This window comes from Cebus imitator, unplaced genomic scaffold (assembly GCF_001604975.1).
Source record: "Cebus imitator isolate Cc_AM_T3 unplaced genomic scaffold, Cebus_imitator-1.0 Scaffold364, whole genome shotgun sequence".
Taxonomy (NCBI): Eukaryota; Metazoa; Chordata; class Mammalia; order Primates; family Cebidae; genus Cebus; species Cebus imitator.
In genome coordinates this window covers 28057-42212 of record NW_016107679.1, presented here as the reverse complement: position 1 = coordinate 42212, position 14156 = coordinate 28057, and the positions used below count along the sequence as shown (strand labels likewise).

General features: G+C 39.8%; 1 protein-coding gene across 1 annotated transcript; it reads left to right on the top strand.

Annotated features, from left to right (window-relative positions):
• Nucleotides 1-3957: 3957 nt before the first annotated feature.
• On the top strand, nt 3958-6487 carry LOC108288071 (actin-histidine N-methyltransferase-like). The gene is given in 2 exon segments (XM_017506851.2): nt 3958-5373; nt 5376-6487. Coding segments are annotated over 2 exon segments (1770 nt in total). The 5' UTR covers nt 3958-4076; the 3' UTR covers nt 5849-6487.
• The last annotated feature ends 7669 nt before the right edge of the window (nt 6488-14156 follow it).

The following is a 14156-nucleotide window of genomic DNA, read 5'->3' as shown; positions in this document are numbered from 1 at the left end:
GTGCTGGCATTACAGACATGTACCAGGCCTTGTTATTGTCTTTATTTGGAAATCAACTATGATTTCAGAAGATGTGTGTAGGTGCCAACCTGACAAGGGGAGGACTTGTGGACCTAATTTTAGGTGTCAACTTGACTAGATTAAGGAATACCTAAAAATCTGGCAAAGCATTATTTTGGGGGTGTCTGTGAGGGTTTTTCCAGAGGAGGTTAGTGTGTGAGTCTCAGTGGACTATGTGGAGAAGATCTGGCCTAATGTTGGTGGGCAACAACCCAACAGCCTGGGCAGGAAGAGAACAAATACAGAGGGCAAATTTGTTTCTCTCTCAGAGGTGGAACAGACTTTTCTTCTGCTCCTTGGATATCAGAAATTTGACTCCATTAAAGTGCATCACTTTATCACACTTTTGACTTTGCGTGTTAGCTTTGTGCATGTAGGTAAAAACGTTGCTGAGATCACTAAAAGAGCTGTAGCGATCCTTCATGGTTTTTTTTACTTGTTCTCCTCAAAATACTTAGGTATTCATCATGGCATTTCAGATGATTGCAGTTATAAAGCTGGGTGCACACAATCATTGATCATGGTGAAATACACTGTAGAGTTCACTTTTTGACCTCATTCTTTAGAAATATGGTTCATCTGCTCATACCTGTGCAACTGTCATTGAGCAACCTATGCAACCCAAATAACTGGGTGTTTATGCTTGAAAAAAATATGTATGTTATTATTGTCTATTTTATTGTGTGAAGTGGCCTATAAACTATTCCATCATATTTTTATGTTACTCAGATAAATCTCCCCCTAAAAATGTAAATAAATGTGTCTTAAGGAATTTTATATGACTTTTCCCAGAATTATGTTTTTTGGTGACTTTGATCTTCTAAGATTGTGGTTTTCAGTAGCTTAAGCATTAGAGATTTTGATTTTTTGAGATTTCAGCAGTTGATATGATTTGTTTGGGATTGCCTTTTGAGATTATGATTGGCTCTCCCTGTACTTTTATGGTGAGTATGTATGTGTGTGTGTGTGTGTGTGTGTGTGTGTGTGTGTTCTCCAGTCTTCACTGAATATAATTTCCAATTTAAATAAATCACATGACTGATACCAATCAACCAATTGTCCACTGGAGTCAAAAGAGAGGAAGAAATTACTAGAAAATGATGGAATCTGATTTCCGACCAGTGTAAAAATACTTCCAGTTGATGCTTCCTCAAGACTTAAGATCAACCCTAGAGGCTCCTGTATTTTCTCATCCTTGTCAGGATCTTTGAAGAGCAGATGTAATTACTGACGTTTGAGTTCCCTGTAAGCTTAAGATTCCAGTGTTCTTCAATAGCGAGTGAGAATGTGCATTATAAATTTTAAACATTATTATGGAAACCTAAAATGATGTTATTGGAAATTTTAATACTTTTCACAGGACTTGGTTAAACATCATCAGTTTTCTTTCATTGGTGAAAAATGTATTCATCTACCCATCACAATACTATGGATGGATATACCAAGCAGTATAAGAATCTAATAATCTAATTACAATTCTTTTTGAACTTTTATATTAAATAAAAAGTGTATACATGGGCAGGCTTGTTACAAGAGTATACTGCATTCACATGTGGCATAATACACAAGAGGTAGTTTTTTAACCCATTTTCTGCTTCCATCCATCCACCCTCTAGTAGTCTAGAGCGTCCATTGTCCCCATGCTTATATCTGTGGGTGCTCAATGTTTAGCTCTCTAAGTGAGAACATGCAGTATTTGCTTTTTGTTTCTGCATTAAATGGATTAGGATTATGGCCTACAGCTCCATCCATGTTGCTGCAAAGGACATAATTCTATTCCTTTTCATGGCTGCATAGTATTCCATAGTGTATATGTAGTATGTTTTCTTCACCTGAACAACCATTGATGGGTACCTAGGTTATTCTACCTCTTTGCTGTTGTGAATAGTGCTGTGATGAACATATAAGTGCATGTGTCTTTTTGGTAGAATGATCTATTTTCCTTTGGGTATATACTCAGTAAAGGGATTACTGAGTCAAATAATAGCTGTGTTTTGACTTCTGTGAGAAATTTCCAAATTGCTTTCTACAGGAGCTAAACTATTTAGATTCCCAACAACAATGTATAAGCCTTCCCTTTCCTTCACAGCCTCACCAGCATCTATTGTTTTTTGACTTTTTAATAATGGCCATTCTGACTGGTGTAACTAGTATCTTGTTGTGTTTTTTATTTGCATTTTTTGATGATTAGTGATGATAAGAATTTTTCATATGTTTATTGGCCAGTTATATGTCTTTTCTGAGAAATGTCTGTTCATGTTCTTTGTCCACTTTTTAATGAGATTACTTGTTTTTTGCTTGTTGATTTATTTGGGTTCCCTATAGATTCTGGATATTAGATCTATTTCAGATTCATAATTTGCAAATATTTTCTCCCATTCTCTAGGTTGTTTATTTACTTTATTAATAGTTTCTTTGTTAATAGTTGTTTATTTACTTTGTGCAGAAGCTCTTTAGTTTAACTAGGTCCTGCTTGTCAATTTTTGTTTTTGTTGCAATTGCGTTTGGAGAATTAGCCAAATATACTTTGCCAAGGCCAATGTCAAGAAGGGTATTTCTTAGATTTTCCTGTAGGATTTTTCAATTATAATCTTTTAATGCTTTGAAGATATATATATATGATATATATATATATATGATATATATATATGTATATATATATGCATACCATATATATATATCTCTCTTATATATTATATAAATGTGAGGAGAGCTGGATGAAAATTTTAAGTTTATAACTCAAGACTAAACTGAGATAAGCTCTGACAGTGAGCTTACAAGTCATATTTATGTTTTGCTTACCTCTATTTTCTATCAGGACAATGCCATGTTTTTTAATTAGAAAATAAACATGAAAAACATTGCAAATATGTGAATAAGCACTGAACTTTAAAATAAGCAAAAGGTAGAACAATGGGAGGATGAACAAACATGGATGTGAGAAGGGAGGGAGGGAAGATAAACATTAGCTGAGAAAATTCCAGGGAGGTGGGTGGGGAAAGGGGTGGAGCTGGGACCATTGATTCAAGAGCTGAATGATAGCCCAAGGGACATAAAAGCCTGGTTGGGACAGATGTGACAGAATTGCAAGGTACAAACAGACCAAGCCAGGATAACTCAAGAAGTTACCCTAACACACATGCTGATCACTAACCTTTTCAGCCTTTCCTTTTCTCTGGCTTTCTAATATTATTTTCATAAACAAACACCAATAATTTTCCTACTCCACTTCAAAGTATCTCTCTGAAGTTCTCCACATCTCATTACTTCTGGATCCCACTGTCAATAAGCTTCCCTCTTGACACCCTGGCACTGTCAGATGCCACAATGGCCCCCAGTGCCCAAATCCAGTGGTGACTCTTGTTGCTTGTTCTCCTTTACTCGTCTTTCATATTTCACCCTGTGTTACTATGATTCGTGTATTAGTCCATTCTCACGTTGCTCTAAAGAAATACCTGAGACTGGGTAATTTATAAATAAAAGAGTTTTAATAACTTATGGTTCTTTAGGCTATACAGGAAGCATGATGCTGGCATCTGCTCAACTTCTGGGAAGGCCTCAAGAAACTTCCAATCATGGCAGAAGGTGAAGGTGGGGCAGAAACATGGTTAGAAAAGAAGGAAGAGAGTGAGGGAGGAGGGACTACACACCTTCAAAACACCAGATCTCATAGAAACTCAGTCACTCTCACGAGGACAGTACCAACAGAGGAATGGTGCTAAACCATTCATGAGAAATTCACCCCACAATCCAGTCACCTCCCACCAGGCACCACCTCCAACAGTGGAGATTACAATTCAACGTGAGATTTGGTGGGGACACAGACACAAACCATAACAATTGGTATACACAGTATAACACATTATATGGAGCTTTTAAGAGGTGAATGGGGGCCGCAGCCGCCGCCACCGCCACCGCCGCCACTGCCACCGCCTGGGGGTTGGTTGAGGTGGACGGCGGGGTCCGGGCCGGAGTGCGTCGTTCCCGCTGCACTAGGGGAAGCGGGCAGTCAGAAAATGGGTAAGAAGAGTCGAGTAAAAACTCAGAAATCCAGCACTGGTGCTACAGCAACTGTGTCACCGAAGGAAATCTTTAACCTGACCAGTGAACTGTTGCAGAAATGCAGCAGTCCTGCGCCTGGCCCAGGAAAAGAGTGGGAAGAGTATGTGCAGATCCGGACTCTAGTCGAGAAAATACGGAAAAAGCAAAAAGGTCTGTCCGTTACTTTTGATGGAAAAAGAGAAGATTACTTTCCTGATCTAATTAAATGGGCCTCTGAAAATGGGGCTTCTGTCGAGGGTTTTGAAATGGTTAACTTCAAAGAAGAGGGCTTTGGTTTGAGAGCAACAAGAGATATCAAGGCAGAAGAATTGTTCTTATGGGTTCCACGAAAATTACTAATGACTGTTGAATCTGCTAAAAATTCAGTGTTGGGGCCTTTATATTCTCAAGACCGAATCCTTCAAGCCATGGGAAACATCGCACTGGCCTTTCATTTGCTGTGTGAGCGAGCCAGCCCTAACTCCTTCTGGCAGCCCTACATTCAAACTCTCCCCAGTGAATATGACACTCCTCTCTACTTTGAAGAAGTTCGGTATCTGCAGTCCACACAAGCTATACATGATGTCTTCAGCCAGTATAAAAACACAGCTCGACAGTATGCCTAATTCTATAAAGTCATCCAGACCCATCCTCATGCCAACAAACTGCCCTTGAAGGATTCTTTCACTTATGAGGACTACACGTGGGCAGTCTCTTCTGTTATGACGAGGCAAAACCAAATTCCCACCGAGGACGGTTCCCAGGTGACCCTGGCCCTGATTCCTTTATGGGACATGTGTAACCACACCAACGGCCTGATCACTACTGGTTACAACCTGGAAGATGACCGCTGTGAGTGTGTGGCTCTGCAGGATTTTCAGACTGGAGAGCAGATTTACATTTTTTAAGGCACTCGATCAAATGCAGAGTTTGTGATCCACAGTGGTTTTTTCTTTGACAATAACTCACATGACAGAGTGAAAATAAAGCTTGGAGTGAGTAAAAGTGACAGACTGTACGCCATGAAGGCTGAGGTCTTGGCGCGGGCCGGCATCCCCACTTCCAGCGTTTTTGCGTTGCATTTTACGGAGCCGCCCATCTCTGCTCAGCTTCTGGCTTTTCTCCGAATATTCTGCATGACTGAAGAAGAATTGAAAGAACACTTGCTGGGAGACAATGCTATTGATAGAATCTTCACCTTGGGGAACTCTGAATTTCCTGTTAGCTGGGACAATGAGGTCAAACTTTGGACATTTCTTGAAGATAGAGCTTCGTAAAAACATATAAAACAACTATTGAGGAAGATAAATCTGTCTTGAAAAACCAGGATCTTTCTGTTCGTGCAAAAATGGCCATCAAATTGCCCTTAGGTGAGAAAGAGATTTTGGAAAAAGCAGTAAAGAGTGCAGCTGTCAACCGGGAATACTACCGCCAGCAGATGGAGAAGGCTCCGCTTCCCAAATATGAAGAGAGTAAGCTTGGGCTGTTGGAGAGCAGCGTGGGGGACTCGAGGCTCCCCCTGGTCTTGAGAAATCTCGAGGAGGAGGCTGGAGTGCAGGATGCCTTGAACATCAGAGAGGCCATCAGCAAAGCAAAGGCCATAGAAAACGGGCTTGTAAACGGTGAAAACTCTATCCCTCATGGGACCAGGTCCGAAAATGAAAATCTCAATCAAGAGGGAAGTAAAAGAGCAGTTGCAGAGGCCAAAGGGTCTTCTTCAGACAGCACTGGCGCCGTGAAGGAGTAGCGCCGAGGTGAAGCTGGGTCGTGGGCACCCAGTGGAGCAGGAGTTGACGGACGGTCCGTTCACATCGCTGTGTCTCCTTGTTAACATATTTCTTTCTGCAGAGAGGAAGATAATGTTTTTGCTGCTTTATATAAAAATGGTTTTTTTAAGTTATTTAAAAAATCTAGCTTCCCTTTTTGATTAAGATTGCCATCTTGCTTTTGGGCAAAACAAACGAGTTAACAAACAGCAGTAAGAAATGGGGAAGAGGTGCCTGTGGAGATCTGCAGACCCACTGTGGGCAAAGGTATTTTCTTCCTGGGGAAGAATTCAGTTCCTCTCTCAGCTGTGCTTTTGTGGGCCTGTCATCTTGACGACCAGAATGAAAGCTTGCTCTGCCTCCTGCCAGCCAGAGCTGGTGGCGGGACTTGGGTATTCAGCATCAAGGTGGGGAATTGCACAGCAGAAAACAGAATTGAAGTTGGGAAACTGTAGAGTCTGGGTAAAATCTTTGGTTTTTCTCCTTAAAAAATAACACCCCATTACCAAAAGAAAAGGTAAGGTGGCAACCTTATTTTTAATAGTTTAAATGTTGATGATAATCCTAATTATATAAAAAAAATATAAACACACACATATATATATCTAGTGATTTCTAAAGATTTGTTTACTTTTGTATTTTGTTTTACTGTACTAAGAACTTGTCCTTTCTCCTTGAATCAAAGTAGGATGTGCATCATCCTCCTAATTTTAAATGTTGGCTCTGATTTTAAAGTGGTGCATTTGATTCCAGCCTTGGTAATGGAGAGTTTGCAAACACGCAGCAGCCCACAGCTTCACGTGGTGGTGTGCAGTGTGAGGCAGCTCCCTGGCTTTCCTGGTTTTCACAACAAGCTAGAGATTTTCAAAGCTACACTTTTGAGTAAAAGCCCTTATTAAAAGAAAAAAAAAAAAAAAGAGGTGAATGGATTCTGAGGGCTCTGCCCTCATAAATGGATTAATATATTCATGGATTCATGAATTAATTAGGCTGTCATATAGCTTTATAAATAATAGCACAAAGAATGAGGGAATATTTGCATCTTCTAAAAATCCATGTGGAGGCAGTCTTTGGATATTTCCTGGTTAAGAGACTGACAATAATAGACAGCAGATAAGATTATAGAGCTTTCTCTATTATCTCCTTCTCATAGTCCTTTTTTAATTAAAAAAACAGAACCATGTATAGAATGCATGTGCCAAGGGAAAGTTTAGACACAGTCAAGTGCCTATGCAGAAGTTCCATGTAAGCATTAATATTATTTTTTCTCTCGTGAATCCTAAGGTCCCAGAACAGTGAATGGCACATAGAAGAAACTCAATCATTGATTATGAATAATGCAGAGACTCAGAATATTGATCATCACTAATGTCAAGAAACCTTATGTGCTCCTCCCCTTTGTTCTCAAAGAACAACCTAGAGGAGTCTAGAGGTGGTACAATATAATCTGTGAGTTCTGCCCTGTCACTCCCATGATCTCTCTTCATCTTCAACAGAGTATTGGTAGGAAAAAGTTCTTCAGGAGAGACATTAAAATCACGAGCAGTTCTTCCTGGATACTTGTGTGATGACCTGCAATTATCCAGGATGCAGCCTAAACCCCATTGCTGCACTGTGTGGGATCATTTGAGATCCTCTCTCCTGTCTCTATTCCAACCAGATCTTGCTAATTCCTTTTCTCTACAACCCCTCCTGCCTTACTGACTCTCTGGCTATTTCCACATATGCTGTGCTTCCAGGGTTTGTGCTTTTTCCTGAGCTTCTCCCTATCCCTTTTTGCACTCTCTTCTGCTTAGATGTCTTTCAAGATGCAGATCAGCCATCAGTTTCCTTAGGGAAACACGTTATAATATTATGTAATATGCAGGGATAAATAGGCAGCAGATGGGGATGAATTGCTCCTAAAAATCTTCCTGTAGGCGGCTCTCCTGTTCCCTGTGCTCCCCTGCACAGCGGCCTACCTTCCGCGCTCTGGCGGAGCCTCAGGAGGGGAAGGCTGGGAGGGGTTGGGGCAGCTGTTCACTTACGCAAGACGTCAGGAAACTCGGACACCAGCTTCCCATGGCGGGTTTTGATCTTCACAACTACGGCCTGGTGGTGCTGGTGCAGCTGAAGGAGCTGGTGCCCGCGACAGAGCTAAAGCTGGAGCCCAGGCTGTAGCTGAGGCCGGGGCTTGTGCTGCCCCATAGGCCCAGCTCAGACCACCCTCATAGCCGCTGCTGGTCTTCTTATGAATACTCAAGTTCTGTGTCCCAGACTCCTGCCGGTTCTCCTCGCCCTCCAGCAGCTTCAAGTAGGTGGCACTCTCAATGTCCAGGGCCAGCTTGAGAGCCTCAAAGGCCAAAGGGCTTCCCTGGAGGCCGCCATCTCAGATGCGGAGCAACGCGGGAGCTGGCCTTTAAGAATGCCGCCGCCCAGCTGTCTGAACGGGAGGCCGCCCTGCAGCGGCCGAGCAGGACCTGGCACGGCAGCTGTGTGAGTACCAGAAGCTGAGAAATGCGTATTTCTGTATGTAAGGCAGGAAACGTACAAGAAAAATATGGTATATTGTATCTTGCCAAAGGCAAAAGCCTTCGAAGACTAATTTGAAGCCTGTCAAAAGACACTGGGGAAGATAGGAGGATAGGGAGATGGAAAGAAGTTAGTTAATGGGTATTATGTTACAGTCAGATGGAAGGAACGAGTTACAGTTTTCTTTTTTTCAAGCAAAAATCTGACATTTATTGAACACTTAGTATGTTCCAGGCACACAGATTCTATCTCATTTCGGTGTTGTAACAGCTCATGAAGTATATACTTTCATTACTTTCATATTCTTAATCTTTACAGCTAAGAAAGCTGAGGCTTATGGTAAAGTTCAGACAGCTGGGAAATAATGGAGGCAGGCTTTGAACCCAAGTTGGTTTTTCTTATTTCTTAAAGGACTGAATCCAGGAGTCGCTATTTGTTGTTATTATTATTAGAGATGAAGTTTCACTATGTTGCCCAGGGTAGACTTGGGCCCCAGGGATCCTCCTGCCTCTGCATCCTAAGTAGCTGAGACTACAGATGTGTGCCACTGTGCTTGGCCCCAGTTAGCCTTGAGTGCACTGCTTATCTGCTGCCCTGAGGCTGGTCTAGGCTGGAATCCACCCCTCTCATTATTACTGATCTCAATTCCTAGGATAATCTAGAAAGTTTTTGAAACTTTTAACACAGACATGCATTTTTTGATGCACAGAAGTCCTCTGTGGGATCTTAAATTAATATGTGCATGTCCTCATAAAAGAGGCTTCTCTTTTATGATAGGACTACAAGAGGTGATGTGACTTTTGTGGCTCTGTTAGTTTTTACCTCATGAGATCAAAGACAAAGAGGTATCTTCAAATGGACTCTCCAAAGCACAAAAGCAGAAAAACTTTGCATTGAGTCAATCAAACCAGACAGTAAATTTGCCACATAAATGTCTCACTTAAGGCCCAGCCATCACAAAACTATCAGACAAATGAATTTAAATTACTATAATCTGACATACCCAGGCACTGGCAAGGCAAGGACAGCATGGAGAGAAGGTGAAAAATCATGGAAATTGCTACTACTCTGGTACCTAGCAGGTGGGGCTCAGATCAGAAGCTCAAATGCTTGTATGGATCTTAATACAGTCTAGAAAAACAGACTGCCACCACCCAAATATTCATCCATTCACCACTGTGTCATCTATCTAAACCTTTTGATCGCCCTACCTTTAAAATTTGTCCTCTGTCTTTTCTTTATTCCTCTCTGGTGTCTAAGCTGACACTTCAATAATCATATAAATCAATGTGTGCTAATGTGTTCATTTTCAAAGAACATTTACTGAGCATTTCTTATGTGTTCAGTACACTGAGTAAACAAGAAAAACCTGATAATCTCTTATAATAGGGTCAATTTCTTAATTATTGAATTAATTGATTAATTCAATAAATGTTTATGAGTGCTATGGCTTAGGCACTGAAAATCTGGAAAGGGTACAGAAAGAAAAAACATACATTTTGGACTCAAATTGCTCACAGTAAAAGAACCATGAAGTCCATGGACAGGTTCAAATCAGTGTGGCAAGAGCTGCAGGTAGGGAACTGGAAGGCAAGCCCATCCAGGCAGAGGACACCCAGGAAGGGTTCTCAGAGGGGACACTGCTAAAAAGAATCTCCACCCTTTCTCTACAAGTTGCTTAGAAATAAAAATAAACCATTCCTCAGAGGACATGAAATACACAAACATTTCTCCAAGGAATATAAAATGGTACAGTAAAAATGAAAAACTATTTTCTTAAAAATACCCCAAACTAATACAAAACTACTTTACAAACACAGAAACTGCAGTAGATATTTACCAAATGTTTTAAAACATATGTTCACACAAAATCCTATGTATGAATGTTCATAATATTTTATTTGCAGCAACAAAACCCTAAAACACCCCAGATATCCTTTATATAGGTAGATTAAATAAAATCTGTACATTCATATCATAGAATACTTAGAATACTACTCATTAACTAAAATGAGCTAAGTATTAATATACATAACAACCTGAACAAATGTCCAAGGAACTAAGCTGAGTGAAAAAAAACAAATCCCTACTGATTACATACTGTTGATTCCCTTTTATAAAATGTTCTCAAAAGAACAAAATTATAGAAAGAAAGAATAATTATTTTCAAGGATGAGAACAAGGAGTAGGAACTGGGAGATGAATGAATATGATTATAAAAATTGCTTGTAGTGTTGTAATGGATTCATATCATTCTTGTATCAGGATCACTATTTTGGTTGTCAGGTGGTACTGCTGTTCAGCAAGAAAACAAACAACCTAGATCAAAAATGAGGAAAGTACTTAAATATATATTTATATATATTCTGTATATGTATAATGAATGTACTTAATTAATACCCCTGAACTGTACACTTAACAGTGATTTAGGTGATAATTTTATTTATGTGCATTTATTCAGAATTTTTAAAATCATCAACATGGATGAAATTGGAGGACATTATTTGAAGGGAAATAATCCAGTCATTTACAGAAGGAGAAATACTGCTTGAACTCACTTATGTGGAATCTAAAAAAACTCAAAATTATAGCAGAAGAAAGTAGAATACTGGTTAGCACATTATTCAGTGGAGAGAGGGAGTTGGAACTTGTTGGTCTAAGAATACAACATTTCAGATAAGAGAAAGATGTTCAAGAGACCCACTATACAATATAGTAACTCAAGTTAATAAGGTGTTGCATACTTGAAATTGGCTAAGAGTAGATTTTAAAAGTTCTCACTACAAAAAATGGTTACCTATGTGAGATAAACCATATGGAAATTAGCTCAACTAGTCATTCCCAATGTATACCTATTTTAAAACATCATGTTGTACACCATGAAAATATATAATTTTTATTTTTCAATTAAAAAATTTGGAGAATGATGTCACCAAGTTGGTGGAATAAAAAATTCCAACTCTTGATCGCCTATAGAAACCTAAGAAAACACCCAGAAACTACTGAACTAACTTTATAGGAGCTCCAGAAAAGTCAAAGACTTGCAGCAACTAAATAAATGGCCAGTCAAGAAGAAACCAGTTTCAACAATTTTTCAACAAACAGCTTTACAGCAATTTCCTGCCCTTCCCACACTACCTCTCTGGTGCAGCAATGATCTTGGTCTAGAAATGGTGGCAGCCCAGTTGTTAGTTTCTTCTCCCAAAGTGAAGGGAACAGAGCAAACCTCCTTTTCAAATTATTGTGTACAGCTGAAGGCTAACTGAATAACAGGACTGTGTTTCCCATGGATTTTAGGCAGGAAAAGCAGTGAGCACTGTTCATAAAACCTGTGGGAGAGAACAGGAATACACACACACAGCTGCCTGGGCAAGGACTACAGATGAATACATGCAAAAGACCATCTGAAGACCAAGGAGAAGTGGTTCAAAACTCTGTGGGAAATTAAGGCATCCAAAAGCAGCTGCTCATACTAGGAAATGGGGAAAATAATACAAACTACCCAGGCATCGCACATGCTCAGACAAGATCTCTGAAGATTTAAAATTTTCACTTCACCTGGCCACTAGGTTCAGTGTAAGTAAGCTCCATATTGAAGGACTACACAGTATGGAGCCAATCTGCAATGACTAGGATAGGTGGCTTATTCAAATAATGTCCTTTTTTTTTTTTAAAAAAAAAGGGTCATTTTGTCACCCACACTGGAGTGCAGTGGTGGGATCTTGGCTCACCACAACCTGCACCTCCCAGGCTCAAGGAATTCTCCTGCCTCAGTAGCTGGGATTACATCAGAAAATCATTAGTCTTAAGAGATTGTTTCTGTGTGTAACAGTCATAAATTTATAAGTATATACTCTGATGGGTAAGAAATATGCTACTTATTTTTAATAAACGAAAGAAGTTGAACTCTTCCATTGGGTGAAAAATTTATCCACAGACTTTTTTTTTTTTTTTTAAATGACTTCTGTATTGAATTGTGTCATGAATCCTGGGCCTTAGTACCAAAGCATCAAAGATCTCAGGGCCCACCATGTACAGCAGCTCCTGCCTCAACACACTAAGTGCTAGTCTGAATGGACGCCTCACTTACTGCTTGTCTCTCTGCATGGGTGGAAGAAAACTTTGCCAAAAGTTGCTGTCTATATCCTGGGATCCAACACATCTCCCACCCTAAGATCTTCAATTCTCTATGACTCTACCATTGAGCAGTGTACAGCAGAAACCAGGACTTGAACTAGATATAGATACAGATTAGAAATACTAATCTCTTTATCTGTATATCTCTCACCTCCTTACTTTGTCTTATGTCTTGTGAGAGACCACCGCATAACATTTTGGCTGAACAAGAATTTACAAATTGTGGTATCTGTAGCTTTAGGATTCCCTTTGACTCCCCTCTGATAGTTCACACATTTGTCCTAATGATTGGAGTATATATCAAGGTTGTGACTTTTCCAATTCTTGTTGGATGTATAGGTAACAAAAACAATTGAAATACTCTTAATATTTTGCAGCAGGGTCTTTGGGCTGTGGGTTGGATTGGTTTTGCAACTTTGCAGCACACTACAGAAAACAAGGTTCTTTCAAAATATTGATGCTAAGCTCTGATACCAAGATATATTGATTTGATTGTTTCAAATAGGCAACATAGGTATTGGGAGTTTTATTAAAATCTTCCCCAGGGAATGAAATGTGCAATAGCAATAGAGAATGACTGAGCAAGATTAATGCCTAGTTTGGGTAGGAGAAGATAGACCATTGGCTGAGCCAAAGTCATTCTACTGAGGAATAGAGTTCAAACTAAAGAGGATAGTGTTGTTATTCTGTCTGTAAACAAATGTGAACCTGAAAGAGCCAGTCTTTCAAGATGTATACCAAGTGGCTAATTGAGCCTAATTTTCTTTTTAAATTTATTTATTTTACTTTAGGTTCTGGGGTACATGTGCAGATCTTGCAGGATTGTTGCATGCGTACATACATAGCAGGGTGGTTTGCTGCCTCCATCCCCCTGTCACCTATATCTGGCATTTCTCCCCGTGTTATCCCTCCTAACCTCCCCACACCCCGCTGTCCCTCCCCTACCCACCCCAACAGACCCCAGTGTGTGATGTTCCCCTCCCTGTGTTCATGTGTTCTTATTGTTAAACATCTGCCTATAAGTGAGAACATGCGGTGTTTGATTTTTTGTTCTTGCATCAGTTTGCTGAGAAGGATGGTTTCCAGATTCATCCATGTCCCTACAAAGGACATGAATGCATCGTTTTTTCTGGCTGCATAGTATTCCATGGTGTATTTGTGCCACGTTTTTTTGTCCAGTCTATTATCAGTGGACATTTGGGTTGGTTCTAGGTCTTTGCTATTGTAAACAGTGCTGCTATGAACATACATGTGCACGTGTCTTTATAATAGGATGATTTATACTCCTTTGGATATATACCCAGTAATGGGATTGCTGGTCGAATGGAATTTCTATTTCTAGGTCCTCGAGGAACTGCCACACTGTCTTCCACAATGGTTGAACTAATTTACACTCCCAGCAACAGTGTAAAAGTGTTCTTATTTCTCCACATCTTCTCCAGCATCTGTTGTCTCCAGATTTTTTAAGATCGCCATTCTAACTGGCATGAGATGGTATCTCAATGTGGTTTTGATTTGCATTTCTTTAATGACCAGTGATGATGAGCATTTTTTTATATGTTTGTTGGCCTCATATATGTCTTCTTTTGAAAAGTGTCTGTTCATGTCCTTTTCCCACTTTTGAACAGTTTTTTTTTTTTT